At 40.6% G+C, this 26,856-nt stretch overlaps 8 protein-coding genes across 8 annotated transcripts; 4 read left to right on the top strand and 4 right to left on the bottom strand.

Moving 5' to 3' along the window:
• Positions 1-880: 880 nt before the first annotated feature.
• Positions 881-8,148, bottom strand: MONOS_7665 (uncharacterized protein; the record flags this gene model as incomplete). Its single annotated transcript, XM_067878008.1, has 5 exons — positions 881-4,217; positions 4,452-7,601; positions 7,666-7,795; positions 7,848-7,998; positions 8,053-8,148. The coding sequence occupies 5 exons, from the start codon at positions 8,146-8,148 to the stop codon at positions 1,103-1,105; spliced, it is 6,642 nt and encodes a 2,213-aa protein (XP_067724647.1). The 3' UTR covers positions 881-1,102.
• A 147-nt stretch (positions 8,149-8,295) lies between these two features.
• MONOS_7664 (uncharacterized protein) lies at positions 8,296-10,892 on the top strand. Its single transcript, XM_067878007.1, has 5 exons — positions 8,296-8,375; positions 8,426-8,522; positions 8,595-8,683; positions 8,732-10,368; positions 10,436-10,892. Exons 1-5 carry the CDS (start codon positions 8,373-8,375, stop codon positions 10,716-10,718), a joined length of 2,109 nt encoding a protein of 702 aa, XP_067724646.1. The 5' UTR covers positions 8,296-8,372; the 3' UTR covers positions 10,719-10,892.
• Positions 10,893-10,937: 45 nt separating this feature from the next.
• MONOS_7663 (uncharacterized protein) lies at positions 10,938-12,235 on the bottom strand. Its single transcript, XM_067878006.1, has one exon. It carries the CDS (start codon positions 12,203-12,205, stop codon positions 11,096-11,098), a length of 1,110 nt encoding a protein of 369 aa, XP_067724645.1. The 5' UTR covers positions 12,206-12,235; the 3' UTR covers positions 10,938-11,095.
• Positions 12,236-12,273: 38 nt separating this feature from the next.
• Positions 12,274-19,595, top strand: MONOS_7662 (Transport protein particle (TRAPP) component; the record flags this gene model as incomplete). Its single annotated transcript, XM_067878005.1, has 3 exons — positions 12,274-13,987; positions 14,200-14,819; positions 15,067-19,595. 3 exons carry the CDS (start codon positions 12,274-12,276, stop codon positions 19,303-19,305), a joined length of 6,573 nt encoding a protein of 2,190 aa, XP_067724644.1. The 3' UTR covers positions 19,306-19,595.
• Positions 19,596-20,771: 1,176 nt separating this feature from the next.
• On the bottom strand, positions 20,772-21,756 carry MONOS_17807 (uncharacterized protein; the record flags this gene model as incomplete). The annotated part of the gene is made up of 1 exon (XM_067870763.1): positions 20,772-21,756. The coding sequence occupies one exon, from the start codon at positions 21,754-21,756 to the stop codon at positions 21,202-21,204; it is 555 nt and encodes a 184-aa protein (XP_067724643.1). The 3' UTR covers positions 20,772-21,201.
• A 329-nt stretch (positions 21,757-22,085) lies between these two features.
• Positions 22,086-23,508, bottom strand: MONOS_17806 (uncharacterized protein; the record flags this gene model as incomplete). The annotated part of the gene is made up of 6 exons (XM_067870762.1): positions 22,086-22,144; positions 22,230-22,489; positions 22,612-22,808; positions 22,877-23,104; positions 23,167-23,372; positions 23,433-23,508. The coding sequence occupies 6 exons, from the start codon at positions 23,506-23,508 to the stop codon at positions 22,086-22,088; spliced, it is 1,026 nt and encodes a 341-aa protein (XP_067724642.1).
• A 92-nt stretch (positions 23,509-23,600) lies between these two features.
• Positions 23,601-23,969, top strand: MONOS_7661 (uncharacterized protein; the record flags this gene model as incomplete). Its single annotated transcript, XM_067878004.1, has 2 exons — positions 23,601-23,645; positions 23,703-23,969. 2 exons carry the CDS (start codon positions 23,601-23,603, stop codon positions 23,967-23,969), a joined length of 312 nt encoding a protein of 103 aa, XP_067724641.1.
• An 80-nt stretch (positions 23,970-24,049) lies between these two features.
• Positions 24,050-26,451, top strand: MONOS_7660 (putative undecaprenyl diphosphate synthase). The gene is made up of 3 exons (XM_067878003.1): positions 24,050-24,862; positions 24,906-25,151; positions 25,273-26,451. Exons 1-3 carry the CDS (start codon positions 24,549-24,551, stop codon positions 26,429-26,431), a joined length of 1,719 nt encoding a protein of 572 aa, XP_067724640.1. The 5' UTR covers positions 24,050-24,548; the 3' UTR covers positions 26,432-26,451.
• Positions 26,452-26,856: the final 405 nt, after the last annotated feature.

The raw sequence follows: 26,856 nt of genomic DNA, 5'->3' as shown, positions 1-26,856 counted from the left end.
GTGCAAACAAAGCTTGAAATTCTGTATTTTCATTTATTCAATTTTCTTTAAATAAGAAGTCAACCAAATACGAAAAACAAGTGGTGCGAAATTTGATCTTCAAGTCCTTTGGAAAAAAAAACATTGTGTTCAATAGTTTCACCAACATATTGTGAAAAATAGTGCTGGACAAGATCGATTTCACAATAACAGCAAAATGAATGATTCTGACAATTTTCTTCAAAACACATCTCATCAATACAAACTCATTTGAAATACATTACTTTCAAAATGGCTTCATTTTTCCGCAGAAAATATTTATTTTTAAAAAAAAAATCAGAGAATTTGGATTTTGAGTTTCAAAGACATTAAAATCATTAATTTTTTCCGAGAATAAATGAAGCTATTTTGAAAGTTTTGTATTTCAAATGAGTTTGTATTGATGAGATGTGTTTTGAAAAAAATTTTCTGTGTTATTCCTCTCGCATTTATTGAAAAATCGATCTTGTCCAGTATTTTTTGTACAATTTGTATCTTTGTCTCAATTCACAAATTTTAATTGGAACGAGAAAAAACTATATCTAAGAACAAAAAATGTAAGTTTACAACGTGAACAACGAATTTACAAAATTATTCGTACACAAATTGTAATTTGAGAAAAAATTAAATCGTTAATGAGAAAAAAAAATATTGGATTGAAATGTGAATGATTTTTTAACTTTATCAAGAAAATTTAAATTGTGTTTGTGACCCTGAAGAAAGAAACTTGAGATTGTATTTTAATTAATTTTTCAATTACTTCAATTTATCGAATGTTAGATAGTGCTTCAAGTTTTTTTGTTCTTTGAAAGAAGAATGTGCAAAAACAATAGTGAAATTTCTTTGAATTAAAAAAAAAATATTTAAAATAAAAGGCATGTGAATACTTTCCTAAAAAACACAATCTGATTTTAAATAAAAAAAAACAGGAAATTTAACAAATTTAACAAAACAAAAATTTAACTTTTATAACAATTCAACATAGTTAATAAAATAAAATAAATTGAAAAAATGAAAGCGATTTTCAGTTTGTGAGAAAATGGAAAATAAAAATAAGTTTAATATTAATTTTTTGAAAAGAATATTATAAGTGTTTGCTTTTTGAATCATCCAAAGGGCTCATTTTGCTGCTGTCAGAAGTAGCAGCACGATCTACAAATGGAGAGGCTGACCGGCGGCGTGAACGAGGAGTCGGACGGGACGTGACTTGTCTACTTGCTGAGTGCGAAAAAGGCATATCCACAGAAACATGGCGAGTTGAAGTAGAAATAGATGGTGTACTTGGATGTCTCGACATAACAGAGTGCTTTTGGGGCATTGGGCGCTGAAGATGAGGAGCAGAAGACGGGGCTTGTTTATGTGTTGGCTTCAGTGCATGTGGAGCGAAAGAAGAAGAAGAAGAAGTTGATGAGCTTGTTGACTGCGAAGGATGAAGGGGAGGAAGGGTTATCTGTTTCGAATGAATTCCATCTTTTTGAGCATTGCCTGATGCAATAGCAGATGACTGCACCGAAGAAGAAACATCTGTTTCCTTCACACTCTCTCCTTCCATTCCATCAAAGTGCACATTTACTTCTCCCTTTTCATTCTGCTTGTTTGCGCGGCTTTTCTGTCGAATGCTGCTTTCAAACTCCTTTTCTCTCCACGTCAGCTGCGAAAAGGCCTCCACAGCATCCGGCACAAAGCTGTCTTCTTTCCTTCCACTCGTTCGGTTATTTTCCCTTCGATAGGAACTTGTCTGCGTTGGTGCTGATGCAAATGACGAATGAGGATACAAGGAAGAGGTTGAAGAAGAAGAAGAGAACAAAATAGAAGTCCTTTTTCTATCACTTCTTGAAGCAAGTCTGCTATTCCGGTCGTTCTTGTACTTTTCCCTGTTCTCATCCCATCTGCTGATTCTTCCTCTTCCTTCTTCTCCTTCATGCTTTGCCAACAGTTCGCTTCCTTCTCCTTCATTTCCAATCGAATAGTGTGGCAGCTTCTGCTCACTTGACTGTCTGCTTCTTCCATCTGCAGTTCGAGGAACCTGCTGTCCAGACGCAGCCAAAGCAGCCGAACGAATCTGTGAAGGAGAAGAAGAGACTCTCACAGGAGAAAGAGAAGGTGTGCGAGAAAGGGAACGAGAGTGCGAGCGAGAGCGGGAGCCAGGCGAAGAAGGGGTCGATGGGGAAGAGGGAGATGAAATAGAAGCAGTGGACATTCGAGACGACGCAACACGCGACAGAAACGGAGGCTGCTTCGAAGGCGACGGGGCGCCTCTTCTTGGAGAAAGAGCAGAGCCGCTTTGGAAGCGGCTGGAGGACCGATACGAAGAAGAAGAAGATGATAGCAAAGAAGAAGAGGAGGAGGATGAAGGAAGACGAGGGCGAGGCAGTTTTGCACTGCGAGATGTGTCCATCTGGTTCGACTGATTCCAACGGCGCGACGATGAATCTAAAAGTGAACGAGAAGAATTCATGTAATTCTGTTCTCTTTTGTTTGCTCCGTTCCGATGCTGCATTCCCTCGCTTCTCATACCACCTCCTTCTCCTTCTCCATATCCTCCTTCTTCTTCCTCTTCGTGGTTCTCATTCAGATTCAGGCGCGGAACCAGCCTTCCTAGCGACGTGTCTCTTTCGTCTTCTCCTTCTCTCTCGTCCCACTCATTCATCCCGCTCCCCATCCGCCCACGAGATATCATCTGCCCTCTTTCTGAGCTGTTCCATCGCCTGTCCGAATAAAATGTGTTTCCGTTTGAAGAAGAAAACGATGAAGACGAAGACGAACTTACAAAAGTACCTCTGTCTTTCGCGTAGCTTCGCCTTCTCCAGTCGCTTGTGCTGGCGCTTCTGCTGTATGCACCGCTTCTGGCACTTCCTCCTCCTCCTTTTCCTCCACCACCACCTCCTCCACTGCTGTTGAAGCTGCCACCACTGCAAACCCCAATGACCCTTCTTGTCATGTCTCTTCCTCTCCTGCCGCGTGCACCCTGCATCCGAAGTCTCAGCCTCTCTTTCTCTTTCTCCTCTTCCCTCAGCCGCTTCTCCTCCTTTGCGCGGAGGAAGATAAGATATTCGTCGTGAAGGAGATTGTCCACATACATCACAATGAACGATGGAAGAGATTCGCCTGACTGAGGATGGGTGATGTGGTGATGGGGGAGAGAGACATCAGCTGACGCAAAGTGATGAGAGGAAGGAGAAAAAGTGGATGTGGAGGTGGAGAAGGAGGAGGAAAGGGAAGAGGAAGAAGAGGAAGAAAAAGAAGATGATGATGAATTTGAAGATGAATTGGCAGATGATGACTGAAGTGGAGATGAAACGTGAGAAGAAGTGGAAGAAGATGTGAGTGCAAGTGGTGAATGAAACATGGAAGTTGAGAGTGAGGCAGAAAATGAAGAAGAAGAAGAAGGATTGTGCGATGCATCAAGTGAAGTTGAGCTTCCTTCGTGTTCATCGTCTTTGTTGTAATTCCACCCACACATCCACAAACCCAATGAAGGCTGCTCATGTGCTGCTGATTGATCAGAAGAAGAGGAGGAGGAAGAGGAAGTAGAAGATGAAGAAGATGCCGAATTATTCTGTTGGTCTGATGTGTGCATGAGATACTTTCGTCTGGGCGATGCGTGAGGAGACCCCGCCACCACAGCTGTTGAAGAAGGAGGCAGCAGATCAGCTGGATTGGCAATTGAATCTCTTTCTTGTTCATTTCTGCCAAGTTTGCTTTCTTTCACTTCACTCTTTGTGTGAATATCGCTGTTTGTCCAACCAGTCAATCTTTGAGGAGAAGAATGTCTTGAAGAATTCGACAGGCCATTTTCAGAATTTATATCTTTCTCAGCAATTGGCGGCATCCGATGCAAAGTTGTCTTCTCCAAAGAATCAGTTGAATGTGGATAATTCATTGAGAAAGGGGCTAATGAAGATGATTGGGAATACGAAGACAAAGGACAATACAGAGAAAGCGGAGGCACAACTGGCATTGTCTGATCAGCACTGCTTCGACTGGCAAGGCGCGTGGGAGACAAAGAAGAAGACCTTCTTTCTTGCGGAAATGCTCTGTCCAGCCGGAGAAGCAGGGAAGAGTAGAACGGAAGAGGAAACGGAAGCTTCTTGTTGAGGAGGAGAAGATGGCTTCGGATAAAAGTTTTGGCTTCGAGGTCTTTCTTTTGGAGAGTGAGGAGGATGTACATGTTGTACATGGTGACAATCAGAAGACGACTATAATAATAATAATAATAATAAACATTGTGGAAAATTAAAGAAAATTTGAATAATAATTAATCACAAAATATGATAAGTTATTCATAAAAAACTAACAAGAACTGCTTTAGATGATTTAAGCATAACACACAAAATAGCAGAGAAAACAAGAGAATACAGTGCACAGTATAAATAAATAAAAAAAAAAAATCACAAAATAATAACAAAGCAATCATTTACAGATAGACACACATAATGTCGTATGTAACATGATCGAATGAAGGTGTGCCTTCAGGTGGATCTTCTGCCCCAAAGACCGCCTTCCACTCTTCAGTCTTTCCTTTCAGAAGAGAGCGCATTCGAGGAAGCATCCAGCCATCATCAGAGGGATGAGAAGGGGAAGAGAAAGAGATTGGGGAGATTTTGATGGGATTGGAAGGAAAAGAGGAGGAGGAGGAGGGGGAAGAAGAAGACTGAGAAGCGATGTGAGGTTGCTGTGTGGTGAATGAAATGAATGAAGATGAAGTGAGAGAGGTTGAAGTGGCAGAAGAAGAAGAAGAAGAAGGAAGTGAAGGATCTGTATGATTCGAAGGAGGATAAGGCAGAGTGGAACTGGAGAGAGAGAAAGAAGGGAAGGAAGACAAGCTTTTTCTTTCGAAGGCGTCACTTCCAATAGAAGAAGAAGAAGAAGAAGAAGATGATGATGAAGCAATCTGCTGCGAAAGCGATTCAATTCGAGAAGACAACAAAGCATTCAACTTCTCTTTCTCTGCAGCAGCACTGGTTGTCTGGTCAGCAGAGGGATTTGGCTGCACATTGTCTGCTGGAGCAGATGAAACAGAAGCAGAAGAAGAAGCAGAAGAATAGGTTGATTTCGTCGAAAGAGAAGAAATGCTTCTTTCAGATGCTTCTTCAGTCTGCTTCGTTTTGTCGTCTTTCTCTCTTCCCTTTTCTTTGCTGATGTTTTTTTCTTTTCCATCGCCCTCTTCATTGCCATCGGGAGTAACCAATGAAACAACCTCTCTTTCGCTCTCTTCGTCAGACGAGGTGTCATTTGCAGATGACATTTCATCTGTCACTTCATTCAAGTCAGCAATTCTTTCTCCTCCTCCTTCTCCTTCTCCTTCTCTTCCTTCTCTTCTCATCTGCATCCTTTTCCTTCTCCTTTCCGCTCTCCTTTCATTCTTCACTCTTCTTCTCTCTGCTTCCACAGCCGCTGCCTCTGCCAGCTCAATTCTCAGCTGCCGCGCCTTCTCATCTTCTGCAATGGAACACGCCCAATCATCGTCTGCTCCGTCAGGCGCTGTGCCAAACGAGGGAAATCCAGTCGAAGTCTTCGACGCTTCTGCTCCTTCCGCTGCTGTTGATGTTGATGTAACTTGTTGAGTGTTGTTTTCTTCACCTTCTCTTCCTTTGCCTCCATTTTGTCCTTCCTCTCCATCTTCATTTCCTCTTTCCTTATCCCCCATGCTTTGTGCCCCTTGCCCTGCTTCCTTCTTCTCCTCTCTTCTGATGAAGAACCCATCTGGATCCTCTCCTCCATCATCCACCCATCCATCGTCTGCCCCTTCCCTCTCGTCCTCCTCCCACCACGCCAGCCTCCCCTCTGCCCTGTCTTCGCCTTCGTCTCCGTCGTATCTGTCGTACTCTTCTGCCCCATCGCGGTTGATCAGCCATCCGCTCGGCATCACTTTGCTCATGTTCCCGTTCCCTGCCCGCCGGACATCGTTGCCCCACCACCCACTGTTGGTCAGCGTGGAACTTTGCGCCTCTTTGCCTCTTCTTCTGTTGTTGCCATATGAAGAAGAAGAAGAAGAATATGAAGATGTTCGATTCCCTTTCTTCTTCTTCTTCTTCGCAAATGTGAGGTGTGGTCTGACTGGCCACGAAGTGCTTGAGTGTGCTAAGGGATTCGCATACGGCGAGGATCTGAGCGACGGGTGAATGCAGAACTCGTTTGAGGGCCTTCTCTTCGGAGCCCTCGAAAACTTCTGTGTGGTTGGGCGGTGCTGAATGGTGCGGCGCATCAGCTGCGACAGCATCGAGCGCACTGTCTCTCTCTCAATCTTCTCTCGCGTCTTCGCCGCCTGCCGGATCTTCTTCCCCATCGACAGCTCTGCATACCTCCTGTTCTCTTCCTTCTGCAGCAGCTGCGCTCTTTCGTTCAACTGTGACTGCACATTCGACTGCTCGTCATTTTTGTTCCCTTCTTTCCTTCTTCTACTTCCAGTGCTGGTGTAATTGGATCTTGTTGTTGGCCTGCCTCGTGGCGTAAAATTGGACGAGTTTCCATTCGAATACATCGATGCCCTCTGGCGCGGAGCTGAAATGGAGCGTGATTGGCTGTATCCTGGACCAGACAACGAGCGCATTGCAGGCTTATTGGCTGTTCCTGAAAGCCACGAATTGCCTCCAGCAGCTGTGTTGACTGAGGCTAGTTTCGCATCCGGGGCGAATGAGATGTGTGAAGAGACAAGGGACGTATGGAAGGGCGAGGCAGGATCGACATAGTACCGCACAAACGGACGGCCGTGCCAGTTCTCAGCCAACGTCACCAGAATCGACTGCGCATTCAGTGCAGGATTCGCAATCTTCATGCCATTGGCAGTTCGCGCTGTTTGAGAACTGAATTGAGAGCCCACTCGCGAAGAAGAGGCAGCTGTTGTCCTGCGGCCAAATCTGTTGGTTTTCTTAGCGCCAAAACTTCCACCTGTTCTGTTTGTGTTTGTTCTGCTTGATTGGAAGCCTCTGCCTGTTCTGCTCTGCTGAGATGACTTTGCACCCGACTGCCCGTCCAATTCAGCTTCGATTGCGCTGTCTCCAAAGAAAGAAGGGTCAAAAAGAACAGGTGGGACAAAAAGATGCTGCAAAAAGGAAGACGAAGTTGTGATTGGGAGGAGCTCAATACCAACCATCCCTTTCCAGTCCTTCAGCTTTCGAGGCGAAGTAACAGCCGACGAAAAGACAGGCACAGCGCTGTGTGAGGAAGGCACTAGCGTCATGCTGCCGTTGCGGAAGTTGATGAAGCAGGGCTTGTCTGCTTTTGATTGCGTAGATTCAGATGGATTGGGGTTGTTTGATTGTCCTGCTTTAGAATTGAGTGATGAACGAGGCGTTTTTGTTGAAGGTATTGATGATTTTTCTTTTGCATTTTCGGCTGGAGCAACAGAAGGAAACGGACGGTAACACAACGCATTACTCAAATCACAAGCCAAAGAATTTAACAAAACAGCACATTCTTCCATACGATTCATCCGAAAAAAACAATATGTTTTTTGAAGTCGTATTGTTGCATCAACTACAAAATGCATTGAAGGTGGAAAAAGTTCGTCAACTGCCCCACCTTTCAATAACTGCAAAAGATCATCTGCAAACCCAATAGACATGGGCCACATTTCCTTTCTACAAAATGAAATCAATCAACATACAGATTCCTCCTTTTAAAGCAAATGATAAAAAAAAATACCTTATCCAAATGAGAAGATTTGCAGATAATATCATAAATCTTAATCTGTCATAAATCGGTGTTCCCTGAAATTGAATAACAATATTATTTGCTCGATGAATAAAGCCGCAGGGATCAATCTTTCTGTTTCCTTTATTGTCAAAAATTGTTGTAAAAAATAAATCACAATAAAATAATCAAACTTTTATCTTTTGAAATAACCAAAGCAGCCCTTAGCAATAAAGATACATAAAGATCGGATAAGCAAGCAATTTTTACATTTTCATGTTTGGACATCTTACACGCAAGATTAAGCAAGCTTTCAAGGTCTGTGAGTGATATAAATCGAATTGTCTATATAAAAAAATATCATTTATTATTCGTCTAATGTCAAATTCAATTACAAACTTGAGGAGCTGAAAAAGCAATTTCAATCATTTCATCAAGTTTCGGATGAAATTGAGGATATGCATCTGTACTTGCGGATCTAAAATCGAAAAACATCAGACAATGCTCCAGGCATGATATGTATGCGGGCAAAACGACTGGAGGATGATATATTGTCTGAATATTTAAAAAGTCACTCATCAAACATAAATAATAATACTAATTTTGATCAATTTTATGACGTAATGGCTTTGATCAGAATCATAAAAAGCTGATTTCAAGGTTATAAAAGTAATTTTTCATAAGCACACAATTGTTAATTTAAGTAATTATTATTTTAAATGGTTTGTTACTTGGATCATCATGTGTTAGCTTTTAATGAATAATTTTAAAGGAATCTAAAATAGAAGGAATTTTGAATGAATTGCATGAGCAATCAATTGAAACAAAAAGCAAGGCCCTTACTAAATTGATAACCGAAGTAATTGCAGGTTTTGATAATTTGTTTTTTTGCAAATATTTTGAATAATTGAAACATTATTTCATTTTTTGATACGGAGCAGATAAAGCTGCAATCCAAGTTTTACAAAAGAAAGGAGCTTCTCAGATTCTTGAGGAAATTTGCTTTGTTGATGAAGATCCAAGCTTTAAGGTATTTTCTTTTTATAGCTTTATTATAATTATAATTTTATTATTTTAGAGAAAAGTTTTGTCGCTGAAAAAGTTGCTGGATCTTAAATCAGCAACTTGCGAAGATCCAAAAGAAGAAGACAACGCCTACATGCTTCATTCTCTTCTGTGCATGATTCAAAATCCAAAGATATCTTCTCATGTTCTTCCAACCTTGGAAAAATTTGTAAAATCAGTGGAGTTGACTCCTTCACTTTTGAAAAATAGTTCGTTCGTTGCTAATATGGAACTTGCATTGTGCGCAGCTCAATCTACTCCTGAAGTTTTTAAGCGATTGCTTGGAATAGTTAGAGTTGTTTGTTCAAAGAAAGAGTCTGCAGCCGAATGGTGCCTTTTAGCAAAGGCCCTTGCCAATTTATCTGATAGCGTCGATGAAGAAGCTAGCTTCCTTATTCAAGCTCTCATTCACAGATATTTCGTTCCAACTTTATTTAACATCGTCAAAGATCCAGCACAACATCAACAGCAATTCACAATTCCAGAAGCTCTTCTTCCCCCATTCACACATCCGCCCACACTTGCTCAGTCATCTGCTGACGAAGAAGCACTGAAGCCCACATCATCTGTTGTGAAGTCGTTGATGCCAGAGGCTGTGCTGCTCACGGATTCCGTCTCCACCCAATCCTTCATGGATCGCACAATGAAGGCGCTTCACACAATGGAATCATCAAGCTCTTCCCGCAGCTCAATCTGCTCAGCACTCCAAGCACTCGTCGAAACACTTCCTCAAATAGACTACTGCGGTATGTGCGAATTGTTCGAGCACAATCTTGTTCTTCTGTTGGCTAAAAGTCTGCATTTGGCAGTAGCAACTTTGGATTCACATGCAAATGATCACAGTTGCTCTGCATCGTCCTCGACAACACCTTCAGCATCTGCCTCTTCCTCCTCCAGCACAGCAATTGTCCTTCCTAGTGTCATTTCAATCATCAAGTTATCTCTTACAGTCACTCAGCATCTCTTGAGACGATTTTTTTCGGTCATTCCAACTATTGCTGAGTCAACCATCCCATCTGACATTGTGTCTGTTCTGCTGGCAGCTCATCCATATTCAGCGGACAATGCATTGTGCGCTTCAAACATCCCTGTTTTGTGCCTGGGCACGCTCGAAGTGATGGTCCAGAGAAACTACAGCAAGCACCGAACAAATCAACCAATAATCCAAACATTGCTGAACAAGCATGTTGCAGATGGAATTCTGATCATGTTGGATTCTCCGATTTTGAATGTGGCGCAGCACGCGATTTCTGCGCTCTCTCAGCTTACATGCAGCATGTATGACTCATGCGTTGTGGTCACGAAGTGCAAATTGCTCGAACTGGCACAACATTACGGTGCAACCGATCGATTGTTTGCAGTCTACACACGAGCCATCGCAGAGGCGAAGGAAACGACTGGAAAGCGGAATACTGATCTCAACAAGTTGGCCATCTCAGCTGTGCGACAGATTTCATTCCTTCATTCCTGCAGCCCTCAGCCAGAGAAGACACAGACAATTCTCAGAGACGCTGTTAAGTGTGTTGGGAACAAAGATGCCAACTCATCTATCTTTGCTCACATGCTGAATGATGCAGCAACACATCCAGACAATGAAAAGTACATTGTGACTGAAGAATTTTGGCCGATTATCAAAAGCGTTCTGACATTGTATGTGAAGTGGTTTTTATTTTTTCATTTCATTTAAATAATAAAAATTATACTTATTTGTTTTTAGCTTCACCGACAATGCATGCATTTCCATTGTCATTTCACTTCTCCATCGTCTTTGGGTGATTGGAAGTGAAGCCACACGCAACACTATTTCCAATGAAATCCGTCCTCTTCTTATTCAGCACGTCAAAACAGGACCAGCTACTGTGGAGAAGCAAGCCTTGTATTTGATTTGGTCTATTGATAACAAGAAATACGACTTCCGCCCAAATCTTTCTTGTGTGATTGTTGAAGAGGAAGATTTGGCTATCCACGGAAATTTGCCTGAGGAGGTGAAGAGGGATTAAGAGCTCAAGCAAAGCCTCATTTGCTTGCTTTTTTTCCATTGAAAGAAAGTGTTACAGATAAGTTCATGGAAATGTTTTGCATTTCAGTTGCATAGCAACAGTTGTTGAACATTTGATATTGTTTATTCAATCATTTAAATAGACATTTATCCAATATAACACAATTACTAATTATTCACTGGGTTTGTATTTTGATTGTGTAAAAGCAAAATCATATTTTTGAAAAAAAGTCAATTATTGATGAATAAGTTAAATGAGTCTCTTTTGTACAAAAGAGGAAGTGAAAAAGATCAAGAAAAGAAAAAGGTGAAGCGAACGTTCAGGAAAAGAAGTGCAGTTTTCAAAACAAGTGAAAGAAAAAAAAAGTTGTTTAAAGATTACAAATCGTCTTCCATAATTGAGGAATCTTGGTCCAAAACATACTCAGTGAACATCAGAAGTGGATCTTCATATGTTTTCATGTTCCACATTGCAATGGACACCCAGATCAGCACAGCAATCATAAATACAATGGTCCAGAACATGAAGTGGAACAGAGGATTTCCTTCAATTTTCCTTGGAAGTCCAATTGGAGCAAGATTTTCTTTCTCTCCTAATGTGTGCTTCGCTTTCTCTCCATTTCCTTCTGATGAAGATGAAAGATGCATAGCTTCAATTTTCTTTTGAGATGCGAGAGTTTCACCAAAACGCGATGTTACAATTTCCATTGAAGGAGCCATTTTTGCAAAGCGTGCATGAGAATATGCAACTGGATTGAATGTTGCTGAATCAACGAAATCAGTGTGAATAACACTCACAAGCCACTTTTCAGTGAGTGAAGCATCTTCACTTGTAGCTTTAACAAGATCAAAAAGAAGTTTTCTCGCAAAAGCCATTTTTTCAGGAGCAAGATCAAAAGGTGAAATGAGAGTCATTTGCATTATACCGCCCAAAGGCTTTTGTTCTTCAAATGAAGAAAGTTGAGACTTCAAAGCATACATACGAAGCAAATCGTCCAAAAAGCGTTCTTCTGCAACGTCTGTCGTTGAAAAAGTTACACCATTAATAACAATTCCTTGGTCAATGAGTGTTCCATTCACTAATTGACTCAATTCTGCGAGTCTCTCCTTTGTGACACGTGTTGTTGCAATTGTGTAAGCTCTGTCAATAATTGTTTTTGGGAAACGCATATACAGATCTTTTGTGCTGGTAATTTTAATTGCTTCAGATAAATGCGAAGGATCATTTTTCAAATCAGTATCCAACAAAATAACTAATTTATAACGACGAGTATTCAAAACAGACAATGACAAAGGACCAAATGTTCTTCGTCCATTCAACTTGTCTCCTGCTAGATTAGCTATAAACAAGTGAAGATCATTCATTGTCATATCTTTAGCTGGATTCATCAAAATGGAATTTCCTCCATAGACAGAAACGTGAGTTGGAGATCTGGATACTTGCGCAGTAGCAAAAGCCAGCAAGCAAAACGAGAAGAGATTGATCATCGTAAATTGAATAATTGTTTGATCCTACCCTTAGTCCGAATATTTTCAAAAGATTCAATACGTGAAAAATGACGAACCAATCGGTAGCAATTGATGTAAATGCGTCGTTTACACGTTATTCGTGCATAAATGTTGCTTTAACTCCAATTGGAAATATGTCAGCATCAAAATTTAGCAGCATTCAGCAAACTTTACAAAACTTTTCGTCTATTTTCCATGAGGATTTAAGTGCTAACAAACTTTTCAAAACACAACCACCCGTTTTACAGCATTTTCCGAAAGAGAATGGAAGTACATATTATCATTTCATTCCAACTACAAGTGACACTGCATCGAAATGGTGTGACTTTCAATTCCATCGTCGAATACACGCGTTGATTGGAATTGCATATCTTGTTGATGACACGCCTACAATTTCGCTTTATTCATACCTGGCGAATATGAAAAGTCGATTTCGTCATTTGGTAACAGCATGTTTATTCATTGTTCATGACCCATCTATTACTCCTCGCATTAACAGTGATTTGAACAATAATTCAATCTTTTTAATTCCCGATGATGACGACAGAATGATAGGGGAAATGAGAAATGCTTTTTACCATGTGGCCACAAACATTTTAACTTCATTTAGAGATTATTTGGTAAAGCCTCTGTCTCAATGCGAGCAATTAACAACTCCGCTTGATACAATTAATGGTGAATCAAGAAGCGAGCTTGATCACAAAATGAATAGACGTATTAGAAAATCCAAAGGTGATGTTTGCTTGCTCATTGGATCTCCAGATGATGCTTTTTCATTCTATAAGGAAGCGCGTTCATCTGGATCAGTGGAATCGGATTCGTTGTGGGTGTTTGGTTGCGATGAAGGCTGTTGTGCAGCATATCTCCATCCAGATGTTTATCGCAATCGCATCAGAATGACAGAAAATTATTCTCTCTTGTACATCTTCCATAGCATTTCTAATGTTGGGGACTTGTACAAAGTGCTTATAGACAAGCTTCAAGGATCTGCAATGTCTGGCATGTCTGCCCACCAACAGCTGCAGCCTCTGCTGAACATGATGTTTATTGGCGGAGTCTCTTCCAGCTCTTCGTCTAATTCATCTGGCCAGATTCTGTTTTCCAATTCATTCAATTCTCGTTCGCCTTCCCCTTCTCCTTTTAGTGGCCCGCCTTCTGCCATTTCTTCAGCACCGTTCACTGTGACTTCCACTGCTGCACTTGCAGTGACTGCGTCATCGGCCTTCCAAGACTCTTTCGGCGTAGCACCCTTCTTCACCTCCACTGTCTCTTCCTCCACTGCTTCCTCTGCTGCGCTTGGAAGAGACGGCTATCCACCTCCATCGATCGTCTCGTCTTCGTCTGCCGCGTCGTTTCTGGGCAGCTCAGCAAACAGCAGCGGCAGCGTCGGGTTTTCGGAGACACACGAGGCGATCCAGCTGCTTCTGCTGCTGTATGTGGAGCTATTCTTATCAGCCGTCTCGCTTGTCCTGCTCCTCACGCCGGAAGAGCGCGAGGGGGTGAACTCGTTTGTGCCGGCGCTGCTAAGGCAGATTGCGCTAGTGAGCCGCGGGTTCCAGTCGATGGCAGCGCAGACTGCTGTTCTGCTGCGCCTGTCGCAGCTGGCGAGACACCTCGGGCTGAAGCGGAAAAGCGCGTTTTATGCGCTCTCGGCGGCGTCCCTGATGAAAAGAGACGGAAAACTGCTGCTGTCGCACAAGCTGCTGCTGGCAATAGCGCCGCTGTATCAGCTGGGCACGCTGGTTGGGCTGAAGGATGAAGGTGTGGAATGAGCATATGTTGGATGGTCGAAATGAGAAAGGAGGAGTGAAAAATCAAATGAAATAAACTAAAAGAAAAGAGTGTATTTTTATGTAAAGATTTGAATTCAATACATCTCGAGAAATTTTTTTTCCAAAATTCTCTTAAAACATAATTTTTTTCTGTGATTTTTAATTTTTAAAATTTTGTCTGGTTTTTTCATTCACCCACAGATCCCATGATCACCTCAATGGGAGGCTGGCAGCTGATCCGGCGCTCGCTGATTGATGAGCTGATTGCGCTGTCTTCGCAAATGGACGATCCTCTTTCGCTGTTCCGCTATCGCACATTCCTTTTGGCATACTTCCACTCTTCCATGTCAGAAATGCAGCAGACTGAGCTTGTCGGCAAAATCATTAACATCCTCGTGACTACCTCGTCTTCCACAGCTTCTTCAGCCTCTTCTTCGTCTGCTTCATCTGCCATTTCTTCTTCTCTTTCATCTGCATCTTCTCTTTCTCCTTCATCATCCTCTTCTTCTTCCTCATCCTCATCCTCCGCACTTCTTTCTCCTTCCTCCTCCTCCTCCTCCTCTTCTTCTTCCTCTTCTCCTCTCTCTTCCTTCATCACCTTCTCCTCTGCTGCTCTTCCGCACGACATCCTCTCCCTCCCTTTGGTCCTCTCCATTTTCCCTCTGCCAGTCGATCCGTCGCTCGACCCAGTCGACAAGAGACCCAAAAAGGCTGCTCAAAACAGCGTGTTTTTGTACTCGCCCATAAAAGGACAAGGCTCACGCGATGCTTCGAAGGACGTGCCGTCGATTGACAAGCTGAGGGGAATGATCAAAAGAAAGGTGTGCTGATGAAGAGGCAATATATATTTATATATATTCTTATGAGTGTTTTGGATAATAAGTTTGTTATAGAGAGATTTCTTTGTGATTCATGTATTTTGATAAATATTTTATAATCATATTTATTATTGTTATATCATTTCTTTTTCTCCCCAAACAATCTTCAATTATCTCTGTCTCTGTCTCTGTCTCTTTCTCTTTCTCTCTTTCTTTTTCTCTTTCTCTCTCTTTCCTCAATCCACATCAGGATCTTCCCTCATCTCCCTCTCTTGTGCGGTGGGTGGCCGATGAGCCCGTGCAAGTGATGGTTGTGATGCGCAATCCACTTCGAGTGTCTCTCTTTCTGCATGGCATGCAGCTGCTGGTGGAGCGAGTGATCGAAGAAGACGAGGCAAATGGCGGTGGAGGAGGATTCGGTGGATTCAGTGGAGGATCATCTGGATTTGAGGGGGAGAATGAAGAAGGAGAAGAAGGAGAAGAAGATAATGACAATGACGGTGAAGAAGAAGACGATGATGAAGATGAGCTGAATGGCTTTGGTGATGCGTCTTCTCACAAGTCATCCAAAAAAGCGAAAAAGAAGAAATCATCAAGTGCTGCCAAAGAGAGCGAGCTGTCTGTTCTCAAATACACACCGCCTGCCCAGCCTGTTCCAAGCAGCCTGTTTGAGACGATGCCTCTGGACATCCATCTTTTGCCTGGGCAGAACGAGAACGAGATCATCCTCACAGGAAGGCCACTGGTTGACGGCCTCTTCCGCATTGTGGGTGTTGGGTGTGTCAGCTACTCAGTGCACGACGCATCGGTGCTGTTTGGCTCGTGCTCATTCATCAGAAAGACGAATTCTCCATCCAAGTCATCATCATCATCATCATCATCATCCTTCTCCTCCTCTGCTTCTTCTTCTTCTTCTTCTCAATCTTCCACATCACAAGACCCTGCCGATTCCTCTCTTGTTCCATACCCATTTGTCATTGGAGGCGACGAGACGCTTCTGCCCTTCTCTCTTTCCCTCCGCTCTGTCGACGTGCTCCCACCAACACCGCTAGTCACTGTTGTTCCATCGACTCCTGTTCTATCTCTTTTGGAAGGCGAAAAAGCGCATTTTTCGTTTGAGATTACAAACATTGGGGCAGTTCCTGTGACGTCGATTGCTGTGGTGTGCTCGGGGAATGAGGCAGAGCAGGAGAAAGTGCAGAGAGAGAAAGACAGAAGAGACAGAGAGAGGAAGGAGAAGATTAGACAGTTTCAGAAGGAGGCTGAAGCGGAGCAGGAGCGCCTGCAGAACGAGGCGGAGGCGCTGCGGCTGCTGAAGATGGAGGAAGAAAAGAAGGCGAGGGGAGAAGAAGGAGGAGATGTGGATGGCCTGAGCATTCAGTCAACATCTTCTTCTGCTTCTTCTTCTTCATCTGCTTCTGCAACGTGTGAGAATGAGAACACGCCAATAGATGCATCCTCTGATCCCTTCTCCTCCTCCTCTTCTTCCTCTGTTCCTCTCCCTCCCCCTTCTGCTGCCTTCTTCAAGCGGCGCCTGGACTTCGAGCGGGAGATCGACGAGTGGTTCATCCACGAGGCAGAGATTGTGCTGGAGGAAGAGCATTTCCTGGCCGACCGCAGCTTCCGCTGGGACTCTGTGGCGCTGATCAATGCAACACGGCCGCTGCTGCCAGGGGAGACGCGAAGGCTGGCGGTGGAGTCGCCGGTGGAGGTGGATGCAGAGAGCGTGACGTTCAAGTTTGAGTTCGGGTGCATTCCGGACTTGGCACGTGCTGACTGGAGACAGCACTTAGCAGCAGTGGTGAAGAGGGAGAAGGCGAAGAAGGTGAGGAAAGAGGCAGAGGAGAGGAAGAAGGAGGAGAAGATGAAGAGGAAAGAGGAGAAGGATGAAGAGGAAAGAAGAGAGAAGCAGAGGATTGAGGAGGAGTTCTATCAGACTATTGTCACTTCATCAGCTAAAACACTTCTAAACAACATAACATCATCATCATCTTCTTCTTCTTCTTCCTCCTCTTCATCTTCCTCCTCTTCAACATCATCTGAATCTTCGTCACAATCCACATTACCTGCATTATCATTGTCATCATCATCATCTTCTTCTTCTTCTTCTTCTTCCTCATCCATCCCTCTTCCTCTCCCCTTCGACCCGTTCGACATCACTGAGATTGCCATGCGGGGCTTTGTGGACACAGGCGAAGAAGGAGAAGTCGTCGACGATGGCACCACGTCGCTGGTGCTGCGGCAGTTTGAGCTGACAATCCCGTGCTTCATCAACAAGGGGCTCCGAGTATGCTCCCTCCGCTTCCTCCGCTGCAACCCGTCGCCGTCTGACGCTGAACGCCTGCTGGACTCAATGACTAGCACATTCTGCGGAGAGGAGGAGGAGGAAAAGAATGAACTACGAGCACTCTCATCATCATCGTCGTCATCTTCTGCTTCTTCTCCTTCCATGACACTTCCTCCACTCACACGCAAAGGCTCTCTGCTCTCTTTAGGTTCCACTCCTCCTCTTCTTTCTCCTTCTCCTTCTTCTTCTGCTTCTTCTTCTGGTGAAGATCAATCGCGCAGTCTGGCTCTTTCTCTGCTGCCACATCCTCTTTGGCCGCTCTCTTCATCACACTTCTTCACATTCTGCATCTCCCTGTGCAACTCGTCCTCCAACACAATCTTCACCATCCGCTGCCACCTCAATAAAAACGGGCTGCGGAGGCAGTTTCGGAAGGAAAGAGAGCTGTTTGTGAGGGAGAAAGCGAAGCAATGCTTCTTAGGCAACACTCCACACCCAACAGTGTGCAAGTCTTCAAGCGATGAAGACGGATTAACAAGAAAAAGGCGAGGACTCAAAAACCACAGACGGACCGAGCCGAAAAGCGGTTTGTTTGACGAGCGCTTGTCTTCAGCGATTCTTGAGCCTTCCTCCATCAAAACAATCGTGGTGACGCTGCCTTGCATTCCCACAGCTCTTATCGATGCACTTGTCTCGCTCTCTTCTGATTCAGCTGGCTCATCTGCTTTACCTGCACAGCAGAATAACCAGAATTCGAATGTGTCTTCATCCTCATCATATTCGTCATCGACTTCTTCTTCCTCTTCAACTGCAGCAGCTGCTGTGGCTGCCCACATCATCTCCAATCTCGTCACACTCGAATGGTCCACTTCATCTGCCTCTGGCACCCTCTCACTTCATCCCCATCTCCTCGCTGCCTTCTCCTCCCGCCCTCTTCCCACATACAACTCCTCTTCTTCCTCTGCCAAAGCATCGTCCCGTGCTGCTGCTGCTGTTCCTCCTCCATTGCCTCCTCCTCCTCTGCTGACCCCTCTCTCCTCACTCATCTCATTCGCACCTGCCACACCTTCAGTGCCTCCGCCTGGCGAAGTGGCGCTGTCTGCTGTGAAGGAGCCTCATTTCTCTCTGCACACACGTCTGACGCTGCCACAACCTGCACTGCTGGCGGAGGAGATGCCGATTGATTGCGACGAAGGGAATTCAGATGAGAAAGATGGAAGCGACAGAGGAAGTGACAAAGGAAGAGACAGGAGATTGATCGAAACATTGAGTGAATGTGAGGATGTGATGGAGAGAGCAGGTGAAGAGGCAGAGCTTGAGCCAGAGGAGAGTGAGGGGTCTTCGCTGATCATTCCGCTGTTTCAGCCAGTCAACCTCCAGATGAGCTTGTCGCCTTCTGTCTTTTTCGCCGAATCTGCGTTTTCGCCTAATGCGAGGACGCCGCTGGCGAAGGAGCGGATATTCGCCTCTATTTCAGTGGTGCCATGCCATTCTCCATTGCATCAGCAGGCAATTGATGGAGAGACACCTATGCTGACACTGACTGAAGCTGCACTTGATACGATATGCCCTGCGGAGGAGGCAGAACAAGAGGAAAATGAAAACAGTACTGAAAACACAGTCATTTCAACAGGTTCTCTTGCAAACGATCAGAAGTGCAGCAAAGAAAGTGGGGGAGATTCGTGTGTGGAGAAAGATGCAGAGCAAGTGTTTTATCAGCCAGATGCGACTGATTTGTTCAGTCCGTCTGTTTTGTACGAGTCATTTCGCGAGGCGCAGCGGCCGACGGAGATTGTGTGGAATGGGCAGCTGCACAACAGCTGGGTGACGCCTTCAAAAGGAGCAACAGATGGAAGTAACTGTTGCAGTGGAGATGATTCTCAACAGATCAAATTGGATAAGAAGAGAAAAGAACTGGTTTTGGATAAAAATGTTGTAAATAGCAAAGATAGTGGTGCTTCGTTAGGAGTCATGCAGCATTCAGTGCAGTTTGTGTTTCTTGTTCCTGGTGAGTATGATCTGCGCTGCAAAGGGATTGTGGGCTGCCTCACAGCCAAAGACATTCCGGCATCTTTTGGAGGGCCAAATGAGGAATTTGTCGCAACTCACTCGAAAAACGCCCGTGTGTTGTCAGATGTGGAAGAAGTGCTTCACATTCGTGTGGTTGGCGAAGATGATGAATCGATTTTGTTTGAAGGATGAATGCATCTGTTGGCATTTCTTGTTAGCAAAAGTTTGAAGATGACAATGTTACAGTGTTTCTGATTCGAGATATTTATTGCATCAATAATATATTTCTTGTGAATATTTTTTGAAGATTGTTTGATTAATCAGCAACTGAAATTTTATTTTATAAATATAAAAACCTTAGTGCTTATCATTTATTGTTTTGTTTTGTATTTTGTTTATTGAATGATCATGCATTAGATTTGATGAAGGATTTTATTTTCAATTTTTAAACTGTTGTTCATTTATAGATGAATTTTTAAAAATGGAAAGGTTCTTTTTTAAAATATTTGCAATGCTCATCAGATTGCCCTTTAAAAATGAAAAACGAGAAAATTCGCAAACACATTTTTCATCAATTAAAATTTCATTTGAAATGTTTTCAAAATGAATGAAAAAAAAAATTATCATGCCATTCTCAAAAATGCGTTTATTTCTCATGGGTTATCTTTTTGTTTTTCATTTATTATTTATTAGTGTTTTCTTATCATTCAGAACTATTTGTTATGGGATACAATTATGTGATGTTTTGGTATTTTCTGATTGTACACTTCATAATTCATGAAACAATTTGTATGACTTCGAAAAGCTTTGCACCTTCAAGGTATTGGAGCTATATTCCTCGAAGTAGTCCCAATACATTATTTACAACTCGCGAGAATAGAAATTTGCTTGGAGATTGGGCTGTTGTACTTTTAACGGACGAAACAATCCCAGTATATCTCAATCAAGATTTATTTCCTTATCGCGTTCGAAGTTTACCAGAGAGTGCGAAGCACGATTTTTACAAAATTTCAATTCTTGAAAAATTTGGTGGCTTGTGGATAGAACCAAACATGAGACTTCTTTCAAAAGATTTTGCGGAAAATGCTATAGATTTATTAAATTCTTCGAATTACCAATTAATATTATATTCATTAGATGGAAGTTTGGACCAACTTGATACGTCAATCTTATTTGCTTCTGAAAATAGCACAATCATTGATGAATGGCTCAAAGAATTCGAGAGAGCTATAAACCTTGGACCTAGAGATTACATTGAATCATTTAGATTGGACAACAATGTTGATGGATCAGATTTTCCAAAAAATGATACAGATTTTTGGAAAACACTTGGAAAAAGATCTCTAAAAGTAGCTTTGGAAAGAAATAAAGAAAATTATCATATTTTGAAAATAGCAGAAGGAAGTGATTTTGTTGAAGCGTTTCCGTTTACTTTTAAAAGTAAATATGACCTTAGTTGTTTTTCATATTTGTTGTTTTGGTCTGTCGTATTCTTTTTTTATTATGTTGTAATGAGGAACGTTGTAAAAAGAATTTCATGAGCCTTGATCTTTGTTTTTATAAAGCAAAATTCACATGCAAAATGATGATCCACTTTGTAATAATGTTAAAATGTCAAATTTCAGAATTTTTTTTCTGACAATTTTCAGTCATGATGTATTTTGACTTGCATGTCAGCATGAAATGCAAGTTTGATGGAAAAATTGCAAAAAATTACAGATAGGCAATTTAAGGTATTGTAAAAGGAAAGTAATTGAAGAAAAATCCCAGATGAATAAACTCGTAAATGAGTGATTCAAAATGCAAAGAGACAAATTAAAATGGAAAAAATCAAACAATTCGAATCAATGTTTATCACAAAACTCTGAAAATATAACGTTCCCAAAAATTATTTCTAAAATCTCAAAAATAAGTCAAATTTTCATTTCTAAAAAAATCAATAAAAAAAGAGAAAAATTCTAAACAAATTCATTAAGTTTTTACAAAAAACAGTCGGCAATTATATTACAAACAAATAACAACCATTAAAACCGAACAATAAAAGAGAGAGAGAATGCGTCATTGTTCAAAAAAAGCAGAGCTTGCCCATCATTTCATCTCCACTGAAGGTTTCATCGAATAAGATCTAATCTTCCCTTTACCTGATTTTTCTCCTTCCATTTTGCCTCCAAAAGTAAAATGCACTCCCTCATACAGCATCGCAAAGGCGTCAACAAAATAGTCTCCTTTTCCTGTCTCTCTCTTGTCTGCTGTGACGTTCATACTTCGCATCTCTTCAGCTTTGTTTTCATGTGACTGCTTTGCTGATGCTTCCTTTTGCAATGGCTCTGTTGATTTGTGATTGTTGTCACTAACAGATTTGTCATCATTTTCTTTCTTTTCATTCTCGCTCTTCTGTTTCGCCTCGATTTCTCCTTCATCACTTCCCACATTTCTTTCATTTTCTCTTCCATTTCCTCCTTCTCTTTCTTTCTCTCCTTCTTCTTCCATCTCCCTTTCTCTCCCTTTCTCTCTGCTCCTTTTCTTTCCTTCCATCTGCATCCTCCTCTCTTCGTCCTCTGCTTCCACTGCATCTGGCGACACAAGAGAGCTCAGCCACAGCGGATTTGCAGGCGGCCGAAGCGAAAGGAATGGAGAGAGCATCAGATTGATGTCATTGGGCTCATTGAACGTGGATGTCAAAGTGGAAGAGGAAGAGGAAGAGGAAGAGGAAGACAATGAAGAAGAAGAAGAAGAAGAAGAAGAAGAAGAAGAAGATGATGATGATGATGATGGAAGCAAAGGAGTCGATAAATTTGAAGAGCCAGCATCATTCTCTGGAGAAGAAAAAGAGGAAGAAGAAGCAGTTGAAGAAGATGATAAAGGAGAGGATAACATTAACGAGTCAGAAAGCGAAGAAGAAGAGGAAGAAGAAGAGGAAGAAGAAGAAAACGATGATGATGATGATGATGATGATGAAGTGTTTGGTTGATTTAAAGATGCTGGTATAGGGAAAGAATAACTGTAAGGTGAAGGCGAATATTCGAAGGAGCTGAACGAGGAAAACGAGGCAAAAGACAAAGACGATTTGGATTTTGCTCTGGATTCTTTGGCAATATCAGCTATTGAATGCATACAAGCTTCGCCATCTAGTTCACCTCCTGATTGAGATCTGGGTATTTGAGAAGAAGAAGAAGAAGAAGTTGAAGAAGAAGAAGAAGATGATGATGATGATGAAAAGAACAGAGAAGTTTGTTCAGGATCTGAATAAGAAGGAGGTTTTGATGTTGTTATGGATCTTGAATAGTTTAATCGTTTTTGAAAAGAAGATGTTCCAGACAAGGAAAGATAGCAAGTGAACAGCGTCTTCAAAACTCTATTTGAGAAATCAAAAAGCCTGGACAAAATAAATTAATAAATAAAATAAAATAAAATAAAATAAAACAAGCAAAAGAACATATCAAATGAGAATAAATATAAATGCTTATGAGAAATTAATATTTTGTCATATTGTCAAACCAATCTGATTCACTTTTTTCAATTCCATCTCCTTCCCATAGTCCTTTTAATCCATCAAAATGTGCTTCAATTTCTGATAAAAATGTTGAAGCTTTCGCTTTTATCTGTGAGGAGGATTGATTTTTGGCTTGAGCGAATGCCCTACGTGAACTTATTCCTTCAAAAGACGTTTCTTTACTAATAAACCGAAGAGAATGCTAAAAAAAATACAGCGAAATTTCATTTAGTCAATTACAAAACAATTAATAAATGGATGTCAGCAAACATAAAGAATTGAGAGTTGATGTCCAACGTATCTAAAATTGATTGTTGATTGACTTTCTGATTCAAAATGCAAAACTGATTGTGATATTGATTCGCATAGGGAAATGATCATCATCACCTCTGATAAATGTTGAAAATATAAGTTTAATTTGGTCATTTGAGGATTTTGTTGATAATCAAGTGAAAAATCAGTGAAAATTGATGAAAGCCCCCAGTGCGAAAATGCAGTCTAATATTATTTTTTGAAATATAATATGTTATATGCGCATCGCAATATTCAAATTATCACACTGTTGGCTTTGCATATCCGCCATAGCCTGTTGTTATTTCAGAAATATTCTCTTTCAATTGGCGATGAATTGAAGCAATTCCAGAACTTGGATGAGCTTGAATATGCTCTGTTAATAATTTATATTGAGTGCAAAGCGGAAAAAGATATCGAAATGGTGCGTTTGTATCAAGAACGATGTATGAATCCCGATTTTTCAATGCCTTTCCTGCGATATAAATATCAAAATTTTGCAAATGCAAAACTAAAAGCAAATAAAAAACAAAACTTGTATTTCTAACATCTTCAATCGTAACAATCTGAAAATCTTTAAGAATATCAGTGATGTCTTCTTCTTCACTCATGAAAGAAATAACAAACAATTATGGTAATATTATATCCATAATAATAAAATTTTAAAAATTTATTTATTTAGAAAACAAAATCTTCATAAACAATGATTGCATGGATATTGCTCTTTTTTACAGAACTGTATTCTGATGTTTGTGAATTTATTTTTTTCGTTATTGCAACAACTTTTATTTGCATAATGGTGCAGCCAGACAAGCCTTGCGATCCTTTTCATATTCCAAGCCCATTTGAAGAAGATGACTGCGATGGAGAAGAGCATTTAGCACAAAAATATCTTGAAGAAGAGAAACGAAAAAGAGAAGAAGCTATAAAAGCCTACGAAGCATATGAAGCTCAAAAAAGCAAAGACAGTTCTGTAACTTCAAATGAAGGAAAAGAGAATACTAAACCAGAAAATGACAATATGGAAAGCAAAGATTTGAAAGAAAATATCAAAGTATCGAAAGAATTGTAGAAATACCATTGTTTTATTTGGTTTATGATGGAAAAAATGAAATTTGCGTTTTATTAACTTAACTTTGTTTTTTTTTTTTAAAAAAAATGAAAGGAGTAAATTCTTGTATGAATTGTTTGAAGAGGCATTAAATTGATTGAAATGGGCATAAAATTGAAAATTTGAGAATCAACGAAATGAAAAAAGAAAAACTTATTCTTTGTTAAAAAAACAATTTTTAAAAAAGTGTGAATTTCATTGAAATGGAAAAATTTGGTGTTGTATAAATGGCCTTTATATCATTCAAATGGTCAAATTTTCGAAGAAGAACAACAAGGAAACTTGACAGATTTGGGACAAAATATATTGATTTATGAATTTTGTTCCATTCTTCACTTGCATATATTTTTCTCGATTTTTGAATTTTTCTGTAACTATTTACATAGTTACGGTTGATTTATAATGAAATGATTGTTGAAAAAGTTTGGAACAAATCTCAGTTTATTTCATAATTGCAAAAATTTTGCCCCATTTATTAAATAACAACCTTTATTGATAAATTGGCAATTTTAATAACAATAACCAGAGGGAATACATGCAATGTGGAAATTTGTTTCTCAAAAAATTAACGATGCAAAGTTAAATTATCAGAAATGGAAAGGATTACCAAAGCATGTTGCAGTGATTATGGATGGAAATCGTCGTTGGTCAAAATCACGCTCTCTATCTGTTGAGGAAGGACATAAATCTGGAATTACCACTATGCGAAATATGCTTGAATTATGTTGTAATCTTGGAATAAGGCATTTTACAGTATATGCGTTTAGCTCTGATAATTTTAAAAGAGATCCAAAGGAGATTGAGGCTTTAATGAATTTAACACTAACGACAATCAATAAAATGGAAAATCAAAAGTTTGAACTTCATCCTATTTTGAAGATGATATTTCTTTTTTAGAGATTTTATCAAAGAAAAACGAATAAGAGTAACTTGTTTTGGAGATCTTGATTTATTCATAAAGCGTAGTGCAAATAAAGAACTTGGAAAAACAGTTCGTAGAAGAGCTGCAGATCTGATGCGTCAAACTTTAGACAATTCGCAGTTTTTCTTTAATATTTGCTATGGATATCTTTCTTCTGAAGAGATAAAACGAGCTCGTCAACGCTTGAGTTTTGGAACAGCTTTTGGAATAATAAAGCCATCGTATGCTGCATTGTACCTTATAATGCTTTTATTACTGCTTTTATTCTTTTTGTCGTTCCATTTTAAAAATGATACATATTTTTCGATTAAAAAATTTACAAAACAATAATTTATAATTTAGAGATATCAATCATTCTCTTTTTATGCGATCTCTTGACTCTGAGGAGCAGCCGCCTTTGGATCTTCTGATCCGAACATCGGGAGAGACTCGATTTTCAGATTTTTTGCTTTTGCAGATGTCTGAAGCAGTAATTTATTTCACTCCAGTAAAATGGCCGGCATTTAATCAGAAAGATATGGAGGAAGCATTTGAGGTATGGCGCAGACAGAGAAAAATGCAGAATGTTCTGAGAGAACAGTGCAATGAGGCTATTGAGATCGCAGAAAAAGAAGAAGAGGAAGAAGAGATGGAAGAGGAAGAATGTGTTGAAGGAGCAGATGATGGATTTGAAGATGATAGCGAGAAGAAAGATTCAGAAAGAGAAGAGAAAGGAAAGGAAAATGAAAAGAAGGAAAAAGAAGGAAACAAAAAAGAAATTATGATTCAAAGGATAAAATCAGATGAAGGTGATGAAAGTGATTCGAACAGCAGAGTTTTCAAAAGTGTTCGAGAAGAATGCAAAAGAGAAGAAAAAGAGAAAGTTGAACGATCGCCAGAAGCGAATGCTGTCGATTCCAGCACTGTTCGAAAGGATGAGGAGGCAATTGATGATGTCAACCCGTCTGGAGCGAGGCAAAGGAAGAAGAATCCTTCGACACCAAGTGCAACTGTCTTGCTTTGTGCTGCAGACTCTCCAGTGTTTGCTACAGAGCATTCCACAGAGCCTTCTCATTCTCCTTCACCATCATCGCTTTGCTGCTTGTCTTCAGCTTCCAATGCGCAAAATGCCTCTTTTCACTCTTCCGCATTTTGCTCATTGGAGCCTTCCTCATCTTCATCATCATCATCATCATCTTCTTCTTCTTCTTCTTCTTCTTCTTCTTCTTCTTCTTCTTCTTCTTCTTCTTCTTCTTCTTCTTCTTCTTCTTCTTCTTCTTCTTCTTCTTCCACATCTTTCAATCCTTCTCGAACAACAGTTCCTTCTGCTTCGCCTTGTGATTCAAAATCAGTGAGAATACGTAACTATGTCACTTTCCTTCAAACACTTCACAAAAATATTATTCAATGGCAATGCTCAAATGATGCTTACGTGTCATATCCTTCTGTTCTTTCAAGCACTCTTTCTGAACTTTCCATATCACATTCTCCTTCAATCATTTCACAGTTATTAAATGAATAAACAAAGCATTAAAAAAATGCTATTCTCTTTCTCTTCAAAAAAGTTCATCATTAAATCTATGCAAATTTGCTTGATTTTTCGAATTGAAGATATCCATTAATACAACCAAGAATACCATAATCGTGCTCGAAAAATGTTCATATTGTTATTGATTTATCGCAATAAGTTTTGTTGCATAAGGAAATATCAGAAATAATTGATGGTCCACAATCTTCAAACTCTTTTTCAGGTATTTAAGAAAAACTCGTTTTTATTAAATGTATTTTGTTTGCAAAATAGCTTGAAATAATGAAACGAAAGCCGTTATCTTTATTGAGCCCGAACAGTATTAACATATGATGTTCTGCGGATGAAATATGCAGGAAATAGTTTTTTTGTGAAAAAGAAAATAAAAAATTATGCGATGTATTTTGGTTAAAGATCAT

Source organism: Monocercomonoides exilis (genome assembly GCF_001643675.1).
Source record: "Monocercomonoides exilis strain PA203 chromosome Unknown scaffold32-1190040, whole genome shotgun sequence".
Taxonomy (NCBI): Eukaryota; Preaxostyla; order Oxymonadida; family Polymastigidae; genus Monocercomonoides; species Monocercomonoides exilis.
This window is presented reverse-complemented; position numbering and strand designations above follow the sequence as displayed.

What these genes read in the sequence shown, in the direction of transcription:
- MONOS_7663 (XM_067878006.1), bottom strand. Translation starts at nt 12,205, where the DNA reads ATGATCAATCTCTTCTCGTTTTGCTTGCTGGCTTTTGCTACTGCGCAA.
- MONOS_7664 (XM_067878007.1), top strand. An exon ending in GATAACCGAAGTAATTGCAG is followed by an intron (nt 8,523 to 8,594) that starts GTTTTGATAATT and finishes GATACGGAGCAG; the next exon opens with ATAAAGCTGCAATCCAAGTT. An exon ending in ATCAAAAGCGTTCTGACATT is followed by an intron (nt 10,369 to 10,435) that starts GTATGTGAAGTG and finishes ATTTGTTTTTAG; the next exon opens with CTTCACCGACAATGCATGCA.
- MONOS_7660 (XM_067878003.1), top strand. Translation starts at nt 24,549, where the DNA reads ATGTGGAAATTTGTTTCTCAAAAAATTAACGATGCAAAGTTAAATTAT. An exon ending in AATAAAATGGAAAATCAAAA is followed by an intron (nt 24,863 to 24,905) that starts GTTTGAACTTCA and finishes TTTCTTTTTTAG; the next exon opens with AGATTTTATCAAAGAAAAAC. An exon ending in TTTGGAATAATAAAGCCATC is followed by an intron (nt 25,152 to 25,272) that starts GTATGCTGCATT and finishes TTTATAATTTAG; the next exon opens with AGATATCAATCATTCTCTTT.